At 41.8% G+C, this 13,569-nt stretch overlaps 1 protein-coding gene across 3 annotated transcripts in view; it reads right to left on the bottom strand.

Moving 5' to 3' along the window:
• znf414 (zinc finger protein 414) overlaps nt 1–8,367 on the bottom strand; it is a 28,186-nt gene extending 19,819 nt beyond the window's left edge. The window contains exons 1-2 of one of the 3 annotated variants that reach the window (XM_048559821.2): nt 7,653–8,367; nt 863–1,022 (exon numbers count right to left, since the gene is read on the bottom strand). In XM_048559821.2, the coding sequence (XP_048415778.1) occupies nt 863–920 (58 nt within the window). In that variant the 5' untranslated portion in view covers nt 921–1,022; nt 7,653–8,367. Of the gene's footprint in view, nt 1–862; nt 1,023–6,683; nt 6,993–7,652 lie in introns of those variants that run through there. The other 2 variants (XM_048559822.2, XM_048559820.2) reach the window with 2 other exon arrangements.
• Between the last annotated feature and the right edge of the window lie 5,202 nt (nt 8,368–13,569).

Below are 13,569 nucleotides of genomic sequence, written 5' to 3'. Positions count from 1 at the left end.
ATGCAACAAGATGAGATAATGCTAACTTAAATGAAGAAGTCAGCACATGCTGTGCATTTTTCCACACATTAAAACTACTGCACCAACTGTGGCCCAAGGTGCAGCATGATCACATTTTCTTATCAAATTCCTACTGATCTGTACAGTGTTATTCAAGTAACAAGGTCAAATGAAGAAAGCTCCTTATTATATTGATTTTATAACAAGGCAGTCTCAGATATAAGAAAAACATCAAGCAGACATACATCATAGATGCCAACTAAATATCATTATTAGATAAATAGGGAAGTTCCATTCACAGAACAAGATGCAGTCCTATAGGAACTTTGCATCTAGTGCACAAAAGAATGCTGAAGCCAGCATGAAATTCTTTTTTACAAGACTTTGGATAGGTCAACATTGGAGTATTGAATACAGTTCTCAACAGCCCATTGTAAAAAGAATGTGAACAACTATGCAAAATAGGGAAGATTAATCAGAAGCAGATGCTAGATGAAATATTCTCTCTAACGAAGACCCGAAATTAGCTTTTCTCCCATCACTATCACGTTTCCTCCCTCCGAAAGAGTTATGGTTTTCAATAAGAAACTTTCAGAAGGTAAGTAGCAAATTGCTTCAATTGATTTGAAAGCTGGTACAGATTTGTACAGATTGAGAATTCCCTCTGGAAGAAACAAAGGGATGTTAGGGGAAGTCTGTCATTACTGAAACAGAATGTTTTGGACACAAATGACTGCTACTAGCGCACTCAACTACTGGACAAAATAATACTCCAACAAAGTGCACTTGGAAGCATTCTAACACAAAACAATACTGAATAGTTAAAGGAAGGTTTGATGTAATTCTGTTCAGTACTCCATACCCTCCAGTGATTGGGAGGTGGCTACCACACCCTTTTCCGGCTCTGTTCTGAGAAACATGTTCGTTCCAGGACTGGGTCGGGGCTCATAGTAAGACACGGCCTCGCATGGGGGAGATGCAACACTGGACTCCCCTGAAACAACTTTATCAGTTGACTCTGTCTGGACAGGAAACAAAAGTTTTAATGAGGTCAATTTTTCTGGACTTTTTCTGAACAAACAGATCAGTAACGTATGAATTTAGTAACCAAAATGTAATATGCAGTTCAGTGAATATTAACAAGGTTCTTATCGCAGGTACACACAAATCCAGATTCTCAAATTAAAGTACTTGTGCATGCCAGAGCCATTGTAGAGAATGGGCTTCTGGTCAATGAGCTCACAGCACCTGTACTGTAATTTATATACTCTATCAAAGATACTTTACATTTAGGATTGCCTAGAGTCTAGAGTTTTGAAGGATTGTGAATTTTTTATTTATTTCAAGCTTTGTGGAAATATCTGGAGAGATTTCTGTAAAAGGTCAACATTGCAGACATTTTTTAAACAAGGATTCTTAGAAATCACACAACTGATAACAACCACATGCTTTGCTCAATATTTTTATGTGGGGTGTTTTGAATGCTTTTGGACTTGCAGAGGTGCTGGTTTTATCTGAAACAAAAACAAAAACAAAGTTAGCAGGTCTGGCAGTATCCGTGGAGGGAAAACAAGCGTCAATGTTTTCAGGTCCAACGACCCTTCATCAGAACTAGTAGCAGCTGGAAGAATGTGGTATACTACTAGCTTGTGTTGGAAGAAACCCGCTGATATCAAGCCAAGTTGGAGAAAAACTTCCTATGAACAAGTTATCCAGCTGATTTCTCTCATTTCTAAAAAGAGAATCCTTTTGTGGAGTTTGGGTGAAACCAATTTTTTCTGCGAAAAGACTGGCAGAAGAAACAGCAAAATTGAATTTCCTGAGCAAGCATTGTTTGTAACGCTTCAGGGCCAAACATGCATGTATACTGACTTGGCCACACTGAACATAACAGCACAACAACGGGCTCTGGAAGATTTTACACTTTGTTTTTTTGCTTTCAAACATAACAGATTAATTAAATTGATTTGTTTTCTTCAGAAAGCCAATCTCTGCAGAGAAATCTGCTTTTATAATTTTTTTCCCCCCAGAAGAGTTTGTTTGTTTGCATGTGTGTTTCAGGAATGTTGAGAGGGATATGCATTTATATTTCCAAATGATAGACAGTGTATGTCAACCAATTTTTGCATCTTCATCAATTGAGCTCTCATTTGATAATAAACCAATAATTGTGCTTAGTAAGAAACTTGGTTGATATACCTTGTTGCTTAAATCTATTATCGGCGAGACATTTAATTGGTCATCTTGGTAACTGAAAAATGTTTAAAATGTTTTTTAAATGTTGCATTCGTTTTTTTATGTTATGTAGTGGGGATAGAGTGACAGTGCACTCTAACCTGGGTTGTAACATTGATTTACTTGAAATCACTCTCATACATTTGACATTATTTTTTCTAAGAAAGATTGTTGTTCTTCCTAAACATTTTCCACACTAACTCCATTTTGAGACTTGAAAATGCCATGACACTTCGGTGTGAGAAAACTTAATGATGACAGCAGAGGGAGGAAATTTGGCCATTACTGTCTCACAGCTCACAAGCCCAAATTTCCAGTTTGTGGCATTTTTGGGGTCCTGGCTCTCACATCGGAAGCCAAAGAGTTTATGTAAAGATAATGTGGGTCTATTATTTCATTTTATTGTTCAAATATTTAAGATTAAGTATTTAGGAAGTTTCATATTTCTGAATTTCATTTATTGCAGGTTGGGTTCTTAAACCCAAGGGATCTTAAGTAATATTTCAGATTTAATATGTGCAAATTTAAATAAATAAATCTGCAATGTTTAATTTATCTCAATGTATCCTTGTGACATGACAACTGGAGTCAAGATTTGACACAATCTTCATGAGTAGCTCGTGTGGAACAAAGCATTCAGAAAATAAAAACTGTACCTGGGTTAAAACCAGAGATTCAGTTGTGATTTTTACATTTGCATTATAAATTCCAGTGTCTATGGCTGCAATGAATTTTGTTTCTGTAATCTTCTCAAGCTGCATTTACACTCTCCTGCCTTCAAGCTGCAGTAAGATGGAGTATTTGCAAACAAGATAATTTAGGAATTAGTAATAGAGTGAAGCTACAGATCAGCCATGTTCAAACTAAATGAGAAGACAGATTCCAGATTCAAGGGGATGAATTGCCTGTTATTCCTGTAGTCAGATTTTTTTTTGTATTTCAAGGTTATGTCAGGAGTCACACTGATCACCAGTGACATGTTATGGAGAGCTGTTACAAATTTAAAGAGTGGATTACACAATGGCATCTCAATTATCTATAAAACAAAATATGAATATTGGAAATTCTTAACTAGTGTTCCTAAAGTAACACAGCAGAGTATTGTGCTCAATTTGACAAGCAGTCCCAATTCCCACTGGATTTCCCATTAAACACAATTCTTTCAAAATGCACATGCAATAATGGAAATAATTGTGGGCCCATTATATACTGCAACACAGCAGAATAGAGAAAAGCATTTGAGTAGGAGTTTTTAAAAGGGAGATTCAATCCTTACCAAGTTGCTAGATAATGATTGAGCTGGAATTCTTGCAATGTCTTTCCTTTCTCAGCTAGAGAATGTTAAGCAATTTTATGCACTTAACACACTGACTGTAATCAATTCAGTCAACCCACATGAGAAGAGGCTTTGGGCCTTAATTGCGCTTTGGAGGTGGTGTGCATTGTGGAAGTTAAGAGTGGTATTCTTTAGTTTTGGCATCAGCTAATAGATCATAAGATTGGGGAGCATGAGAGGCAGACAATGGATGTTGGGGTAAAACTCATGGGGAAATATGCAAAAAGGCAGCAAATGGATACAGGGAATTCTAGGCTTGCCAAGACTGGACTGGGCTGGACAGAATTTATCTGTTATTTGTGTGACCAGGATTGAAGCTAGACTTAGCCTGTTCACAAGCTAGTTTTGAGCATTTTAATACACATTTTCCAACTATAACAGCAGGATATGATTGCCAAAAATATAGCTTGGAGCTAGGCACAGACACAGGCTAATGTCCAGAAACAGGTACAAGGCAACTTTCGTAGCTCAAGAGATAACGGGAACTGCAGATGCTGGAGAATTCCAAGATAACAAAATGTGAGGCTGGATGAACACAGCAGGCCAAGCAGCATCTCAGGAGCACAAAAGCTGACGTTTCGGGCCTAGACCCTTCATCAGAGAGGGGGATGGGGAGAGGGAACTGGAATAAATAGGGAGAGAGGGGGAGGCGGACCGAAGATGGAGAGTAAAGAAGATAGGTGGAGAGGGTGTAGGTGGGGAGGTAGGGAGGGGATAGGTCAGTCCAGGGAAGACGGACAGGTCAAGGAGGTGGGATGAGGTTAGTAGGTAGCTGGGGGTGCGGCTTGGGGTGGGAGGAAGGGATGGGTGAGAGGAAGAACCGGTTAGGGAGGCAGAGACAGGTTGGACTGGTTTTGGGAGGGGGAGGGGGAGGGGGAGGGGGAGGGGGAGGGGGAGGGGGAGGGGGAGGGGGAGGGGGAGGGGGAGGGGGAGGGGGAGGGAGAGCTGGGCTGGTTGTGTGGTGCAGTGGGGGGCAGGGGACGAACTGGGCTGGTTTAGGGATGCAGTAGGGGAAGGGGAGATTTTGAAACTGGTGAAGTCCACATTGATACCATATGGCTGCAGGGTTCCCAGGCGGAATATGAGTTGCTGTTCCTGCAACCTTCGGGTAGCATCATTGTGGCAGTGCAGGAGGCCCATGATGGACATGTCATCTAGAGAATGGGAGGGGGAATGGAAATGGTTTGCGACTGGGAGGTGCAGTTGTTTGTTGCGAACTGAGCGGAGGTGTTCTGCAAAGCGGTCCCCAAGCCTCCGCTTGGTTTCCCCAATGTAGAGGAAGCCGCACCGGGTACAGTGGATGCAGTATACCACATTGGCAGATGTGCAGGTGAACCTCTGCTTAATGTGGAATGTCATCTTGGGGCCTGGGATAGGGGTGAGGGAGGAGGTGTGGGGACAAGTGTAGCATTTCCTGCGGTTGCAGGGGAAGGTGCCGGGTGTGGTGGGGTTGGAGGGCAGTGTGGAGCGAACAAGGGAGTCACGGAGAGAGTGGTCTGTCCGGAAAGCAGACAGGGGAGGGGATGGAAAAATGTCTTGGGTGGTGGGGTCGGATTGTAAATGGTGGAAGTGTCAGAGGATGATGCGTTGTATCCGGAGGTTGGTAGGGTGGTGTGTGAGAACGAGGGGGATCCTCTTTGGGCGGTTGTGGCGGGGGCGGGGTGTGAGGGATGTGTTGCGGGAAATACGGGAGACGCGGTCAAGGGCGTTCTCGATCACTGTGGGGGGAAAGTTGCGGTCCTTAAAGAAGTTGGACATCTGGGATGTGCGGGAGTGGAATGTCTTATCGTGGGAGCAGATGCGGCGGAGGCGGAGGAATTGGGAATAGGGGATGGAATTTTTGCAGGAGGGTGGGTGGGAGGAGGTGTATTCTAGGTAGCTGTGGGAGTCGGTGGGCTTGAAATGGACATCAGTTACAAGCTGGTTGCCTGAGATGGAGACTGAGAGGTCCAGGAAGGTGAGGGATGTGCTGGAGATGGCCCAGGTGAACTGAAGGTTGGGGTGGAAGGTGTTGGTGAAGTGGATGAACTGTTCGAGCTCCTCTGGGGAGCAAGAGGCGGCGCCGATACAGTCATCAATATACCGGGGGAAAGAGGTGGGGTTTGGGGCCTGTGTAGGTGCGGAAGAGGGACTGTTCTACGTAACCTACAAAGAGGCAGGCATAGCTGGGACCCATGCAGGTGCCCATGGCCACCCCCTTAGTCTGTAGGATGTGGGAGGAGTCAAAAGAGAAGTTGTTGAGTGTGAGGACGAGTTCAGCTAGGCGGATGAGAGTGTCGGTGGAGGGGGACTGGTCGGGCCTGTGGGACAGGAAGAAGCGGAGGGCCTTGAGGCCATCTCCATGCGGAATGCAGGTGTACAGGGACTGGACGTCCATGGTGAATGAGGTGTTGGGGGCCAGGGAATTGGAAGTCCTGGAGGAGGTCGTAGCTCAAGATATCAGGACAACATCATAGCAAGGGGAGATGGACCAGCTATTAATTGCTACAGGTGAGGATAATGTGTTCTGGGTAGAAATGACTGAATCTATCCATAGAAAGACTGCAGGTCAAACTTACATGTTTAAAACCAGATCAGAAACATAAGTTTCACTGTGAACAATAATTTAAGTCTTGGGCTGGGATCAACATGGACTTGGGCACACCTTGATATCACTGATCCAATCCATTGATTTTTTATAAGAAAACTAAAGGTAAATGTGTATTAACATGTACTTGTTAGTATCATTCAACTAACTTGTTTTTGTAAAAGACACGTTGAAACATGTCTCTTTCCTGTTAATTGTTAGTAGCATTTGAGTAAAGCATTGCGACATTTATATTGAAGTTTTGGCTATTTAAATTATTAAGTCTTGTTATTGTTGACAAAATTTTGATACAATTTTCATTGATACAAGTACTGCAAATTAGATACAATGTTATAAATTGTACTTTGTGCCTGCAAGATTGATATGTTTTACAATGCTTTTTAAAGCTGGGTTCTGGTTTGGTCCTGTTTAACAAACACCAAACGTAAGATAAAGCATAATCTTTAAATACTCTACCCCATAAGTCAGTCCTGGTCAAACTGCGTGCTGTCTAAACAATCCTTTTCCTCAAGCAACTAGACTCACCAGAACTAATAGCATGGCTCATGGTTTCAACCGCATACCTTCTGATTGACTGGCCATAAGGAACGATACACAAGGTGACAGGTACAACCAGAAAGAAACCCCAAGCACATTCTGGCATGGTCGATTATAAAAAGTAGGAAAGCTCGCGAGACAGCCTGAAACGTGACATTCACAAAAACCCGCTGGTTCTATAAAGTCTTCCAGTGGAAACAAATTTCTGATTAGCCTCAAGCCTCGTTCCCCGGAGGCCCTATAGAGGCTCACTGCAATGCAAAACCAAAAGGCAATGAATAATCACAGGATAACCTAAGTTACGCTGTTTTGTTTTCATATGATTTGCGTGGTTAATAATATAGTACGAAAACATTTTACAGGCCTGGTCCTTCATAGCAATGGGATGTAGCAGGAGATACAGAGTCGTAATAACTTTGCCAAATGTTCCACTTGCCAAGCTAACTAGGGATGTCAAAAAAAACCAGGCTTCTGCTTTTATGCAATTCAATAATTATAAATTCGTTGTTGCATTACGCTCAACTTTACAGGGGTTTATATGTTTTTTTATTTAGGGCCAGAGAGTTTCATCGAACAAAAGCTGATTCGAAGTTCAGCGTTTCCTCATAATCCAGCACCTAATATCAAACAACTATTGATAATTGATGAAAAGCAGTTTTTCAAGCACTTCAAAATTATGATACAGAGACACTGATCAAATTATCCACAATTCTAGGATGTCGGTCAAGGGTCTCAGTGCAGAGATTTCCGGATTTTGAAAAGCAGTGACTGGAAACGTGCATTCTCTGTAAGTGCGCGGGAAAGCTTTGATCAGTTTCACCAGAATTGTAAACAAAACCGTTCCGGGACTGCGCTCCCTAGAAATATAATGGGGCAAGATCCGGATCCCACCTCGGGATGCAGCTCAACAGCAACACGCCGAACCTCGAGGAGCCTGCTCTCCTGTAAACAACTCACCAGCAATTCAATTCGAGCAGCACGCTGCTGCGCTCTCGCCAGCTTCAGAGGAATGTCCGATTTTGTCACAAGATGACGTTCGCAACACTAACCCAGCTACAATGTAGCCATTTTAAAATATTGTATCAAACATCGCGAGACTGTGATCGAGGTGGGGCACTAATACAAGTTTAAAAGGCTCCAGTGTCTAGAAATCACACCCAATGCAAAACAATCTGCTTCCTGATGTAAAGTAAATCGATGTAATGTGCAGTCGGCACCGAACTACCACATTGCATCCATTGTAAATACAGTCTGTACCCAGTGCTTTTCAATCTGCTTCCGTTCTAAAATACAGTCCGCATTCAATGTCAAATACAACCTACTTCTAATGTAAAATAGTCTGCACCGAATATAATCTGCTTCCAAATTAAAATACAATCTAATTTCAGTGCAAAATACAATGCACACCCAATGCAATATATTCTGCTCTCAATGTAAAATACTGCGCGCTTCCGACGTAAAATACGTTCTACACCCAATACAATACACTTTGCTCTCAGTGTAAATCACATTCCACACCCGATGCAATACAATCTGCTTCCAATGTAGAACACATTCCACATCCAATGCAAACTGCTCTCGATGCAATATAATTCAGCCCCAATGTAAAATAGAGTCTACATCCAATTTAAAATATAATCCACAGTCTCGTGCAATACAGCCTGGACCCAACACAAATTAATACGCACTTATGCAATACACTTTGCACCCCCTACTGTCCTGTTACAGTAAAACCGTGCTAAGGCTGACCAGAATTTCAAAAATCAAAATCAAAATCGAAACACATTGTAAAGCTTTGGGAAGGTGATCCCTAACATGTTGGTCAACCAATGGCAACTGTCTGGAGCAGGGGCAATTCCATCTCCGAGAATATGTCCAGTCAGGGTTGTTTAAAAACAAACAACTCTCCTTTCCCTGATAAGAATGACACAGTTCCATCATACAATTTCACACCAATACTCTGTGCATATTACCAATGTTGACTCTGAATGCCTTCTAAAACCAACAAATGATCGCACCTGATGAAGGGTCTCGGTCCGAAACGTCAGCTTTCCTGCTCCTCTGATGCTGCTTGGCCTGCTGTGTTCATCCAGCTCCACACCTTGTTATCATAAAGATTGTCCCTTTTTCTTTTCATCTCCCCTCCTCTATTCTGTACTGCATTTATTTTTTTTAAGGAGTCTCTGGTTTTAGAGCTGTTTCCAGAACTTGCCTCAGTTTCACAGGAGATGCCACTAACAAGGATATTAAATTGAACACAGGGCGAAGTCACCCAAAAAGTTACATTCTTTATGAAGAAAAGGAAGTCTTAGAACTTTGAAAAACTCCTGGATCAAGACTTAATTTTCTGGCTGAATTAGTGATTTATTGTAAATTGCACTCTGAATGACCAATATTGCAATCCAGTGCTTGCCTGCTCTGTTTCCCTTTTCCCCAGCCCCAGTCCTCACTGACCAGTTGATTTCACATGAATGCATTGAAACCTTTCCTAAACTGGTTGCAATGTGACAGAGTGGAAGTTTCCGCCTAGGTGGGGCTTCATCAATTGCACCCAACACTTTCTATTGGATACTTATCAATCCTCTTTACAAAATCTCGAATCCGCCACTGACCAGTAAACCAGACACCAGGAGCCTCCTGTGGAACAGTGATAGAGACCTACCTCTGAGTCAGGAGACCTGGGTTCAGGTCCCATCAACCCCAAAGTATTTAATAACATCCCCGAACAGGTAGATTAGGAAAATAGCTAAACCAGACACCAGGATGTTTACCATAAAAGAAGTCTCATCAATGCTTCTCCTCTCTGTGTTCCAAGTGCTTGTGCCGTCATTCTGAAAGATCTACCTGTCAATTCCCTTCTCAACTTTTTAGTTCTTTTTCTGCTTCTTAATTATGGACCCTGGTCCATCATTATTTCTAATAGTGAGTTACATAGATTCAAGGTGAGAAGGGAAAGATTTAAAAAGAATTTAAGGGTAACTTTCTCATGCAGAGTTTGGAATGTGTATCTAGTACACTGCCAGAGGAAGTGGAGGAGGCTGGTAGAATTACAATGTTCTGAAGGCATCTGGATGGGGTCATGAATCGGAAGGGCTTAGATGGATATGAGCCAAATACTGTCAAATGGGACTAGGTTTAATTTAGGATGTCTGGTTGGCATGGACAAATGCATCTCCATGAATCCATGACTCTATGTCCCAACAGTAACATCACTCTCAACTTCTGTTTCTCTCTTCTCTGATGTTGCTGAACCTGAAGGGTATTTTTGGCATTTTCTGTTCTTTGGAATACAGGAACAGAAGTAGGCCATTCAGTTCCTGGAGCCTGTTCCACCACTTACTGAGATCATGGCTTAACCGCAGATTAACTCAATACCTACTTTTGGTCCATATCCCATAATACCTTCGCTTAACAAAATGTATTTATCTCAAATTTAAAATTAAATTTTACTCCAAATATTTAATATTTAATTTTAATTAATAAGCACCAAGTTTTCCTGATTAATACTTTAGAATACCTCAACGGATCTTAAATTTGAACTTCCATTTTGATGTAGAGATTTTAATTGTAAAATTGAAAAATGGCATCTTTGGTGATTGGCATCACATTACGGCTAATGTATATTCTCAGAATTAATTTTTGAGATTCATAGTATCCAGTCTTGATGTAAAGTTCCAACGATCATGAGCATTGTCATCGTCAGCACAGAAAGTGTGCAAGCTACCAAACAGCTCAGCTAACAAGTTTGGTTAAAAATCATGAGTAATGTTTTATGGACAGAGATAGCATGAAATACTGATGCTAGAGTCAGAGACAGCACAGTGTGGAGCTGGAGGAACACAGCAGGCCAGGCAGCATCAGAAGAGCAGAAAAGTTGATGTTTGTTCAAAAGGGTCATTGTCGTCACCATGAGGACTGCAAAGGTGAAGAGTTGATGTGCAGTTTCTATATTCCTGTTCACAGGATTTGGGACATGCCCAATAATGTGGTGACCAGCTGAATTCTGGTTTGTTGAGTGTAGACTCAGAGATGATATTATGACTTGAAGGGGCATTTGATATCCACTTCTAATGCCAGTCAGTCAGTAAGGAAAAGTCAGTGGTAGTGGGGTGATTTGAAATCTCAGGGGAATGGATGTCCCTGCCCTATTGTGAGTAACCTGAAGCCAGCGAAGGATTCAGTTATGCCCAGGCTTACTAGCAAGGGTGAACATTGGAAGCAGCACATTTTTGGTGGTGAAGAGCTAGAGGAGGGTGGCTGCTTACAGCCAGAGGATCCTTCAGGAAGAGGAGTTACATTTTCTTTAAGCATGCATGAAAAAGTAAATGAGAAACTACTTTCTCCATTCTTTCCTCAGTTATTTAGAGTCACAGAGCTGTACAGCACTGAAGTAGCCCTTTCGCCCATTGAGTTTGTGCAGACCTATCAACGCAAATCCCACTTTCTAGCACTTTGCTCATCTCCTTGAAAGTTATGACATTTCAAGTGTTCATCCATGTGCTTTTTCAACATTGTGCGGTTTCCCATCTCTGCTGCACTCCCAGCATTCTGGATTCCTACCACCTACCTGTGCTTTACCTGAGAATTACACCTCTTCACTGTTGCCCTTCCAATGAGGGAGACAACTGTTTTCTACCCACTCTGCCCGTACTCCGCATAATTTCATATACGTCAATCTGATCCTCCATCAGCCTTCTCTATTCTAAAGAAAATAACTTGAGCCTATCCAGCCTCTGTTCATAGGGAAGCTGCTCCCACCCAGGCACCATCCTGGTGAATTTCCTCTGCACCCTTTCCACTGTAATCACATTATTCCTATGGTGTAGTGACCAGAACCACACACAGTACTCCAGTGGTGTCCTAACCAAAGTTTTGTATGGCTCTAACATAACCTCCCTGTGTTTTCAGTTGATGAAATGCAGAGCTGGAGGAGCACAGCAGCTCAGACAACATCCGAGGAGCAGGAAAGTTGACATTTCATGTTGGGACCCTTCACTCAGTCTTGATGAAGGGTCCTGACCTGAAATGTTGACTTTCCTGCTTCCTGGAAGCTGTCTGACCTGCTGTCCTCCTCCAGCTCCACATTTTATGATTTCTGACTTCCAGCATCTGCAGTCCTTGCGATCTCCGATTCCCTGTTCTTTTACTTATGCCACAAATGATGAAGCTAAGTGTCCCGTGTGCATTCTTAACCACCCTATTAACCTGTTCAGGGCTCTGTGGATATGCACCCCAAGATCCCTCTGTTCCTCTGAGCTTCCTAGTGTCCTGCCATTCATTGAACACTCCCTTGTCTTGTTAGTTCTCCCAAAGTGCATCACCTCACACTCTTCAGAGTTAAATTTCATCTGCCACTCATCAGTTCATCCGACCAACCTGTTTATGTTTTCCTGTAAACCTAAGATCTTCTTCCTCACTATTAACTGTATGGCCAGTTTTCATGTAAGCTGCAAAGTTACTTACCATTTCCCACATTCTCATCTACATAGGATATGTATGGTTCAAATAATAACAACAAGCCAAACCATACCCCATCTAAACTAACCAGCTCTCTACCTAATTTAAATGCCTCTCTTCTTCTTGCCTCTGTTGAAATGAGTGACTGTTTCTGGTATATAATATCATGGGCATTTACAATTTTCTGCTACTTTGACAAACAGGATAATTTTTGTGGGCACATGAATTTGGATTGTGAACTCAACTTGATAGACAGCATCTCCTGCTGCATAAAGGCATCTGTGGATATCACCTAAATGAGTGGCAGGGCAGAAAGTGGCACTGCTAAGGTTATTCACTGTACAGTTGAAATAGTGAGGAAAGTGAACTATTTCATACCAGGTATGTTGTCGACACTGAGGAGTTTGACAACCCATCAATTTCTTTTGGCAACTTGTAATGACGTGGCATCTATCTGTGAGGATAAGATTGGGAGGAATGGCAAATGGTCGGAAGGCACAGACAATGATTACCTGTAGGAGTATGAGGCAGATGTGTTACAATTATGAGGTTTATAAGATTATTGCATTTTGGAACTGTTTTAAATTTATGGTAAAATTAAGGGGTAATGCTATTTATTTTGAAGTCTGCTAAATAGTAAGCCTTATTGGTTAGATTTTTGGCAATCAGAGGAACACTTAGATTATTTACTGCGAAGAAGGTGCACGGTATTTACATTTGGAGACAATGAACAGCCTCTGGGTTGACAATGGTACTTGCCAAGTCTCCCAAATGTCAGAAAACGTAGGCATTGGATTGTAAGCAGATATGTTGTAAACTGAAATGAAAGAGATTTGGGGTCAGGCATAAGTAATTAGCATTTCTACCTGGATGAAGTTTTCACCTTGATAAAGAGAAGGTGCAAAGGAAGTGATCTTTCAAAACAGGTTACAGGCTTCTTTACCAATCAATTGTAGACTATTTGCAAAAAGGATTGTAATTCTTTGGACAGTGCATTGTCTGATAAATATAAAAGTGGAATATTCCTCTCTGTAATTTAAAGTGTAAGGTGCCTACAAAAGAAGCATTTGGTAAATATTACTTTTAGCCATTTGTTACAATTATTTTCGAAACATGAAATCTTGCCATGTCATTCTTTCACCTAATAACTGGAAGTTATTGGTCATTTCATAGGTTGCAACAGACTTTAATTTTTTGAACAGTCAGATTTCTATTTGTGCCAGTCATTTGTTAAAAAGTGGCAGTGGCCATGTGAGTAGTTTTAAAAAAGAGCCTGGATGTCACACCGGCATTTAAAGGTTGTCAGCAACAATGCAACTCTTGGGGCTCATGTTGCAAAATGTATTTCTGTGGGAGTCACCGGCTTCCAAACAGATTTGCCTGGTGGTATTTCTGGGCACATGCGGGAGTTGGTTAA

The sequence above is a fragment of the Stegostoma tigrinum genome, chromosome 30 (genome assembly GCF_030684315.1).
Source record: "Stegostoma tigrinum isolate sSteTig4 chromosome 30, sSteTig4.hap1, whole genome shotgun sequence".
NCBI classification, from domain to species: domain Eukaryota; kingdom Metazoa; phylum Chordata; class Chondrichthyes; order Orectolobiformes; family Stegostomatidae; genus Stegostoma; species Stegostoma tigrinum.
The sequence above is the reverse complement of the archived record's forward strand: the minus strand, read 5'-3'. Positions and strand labels throughout refer to the sequence as shown.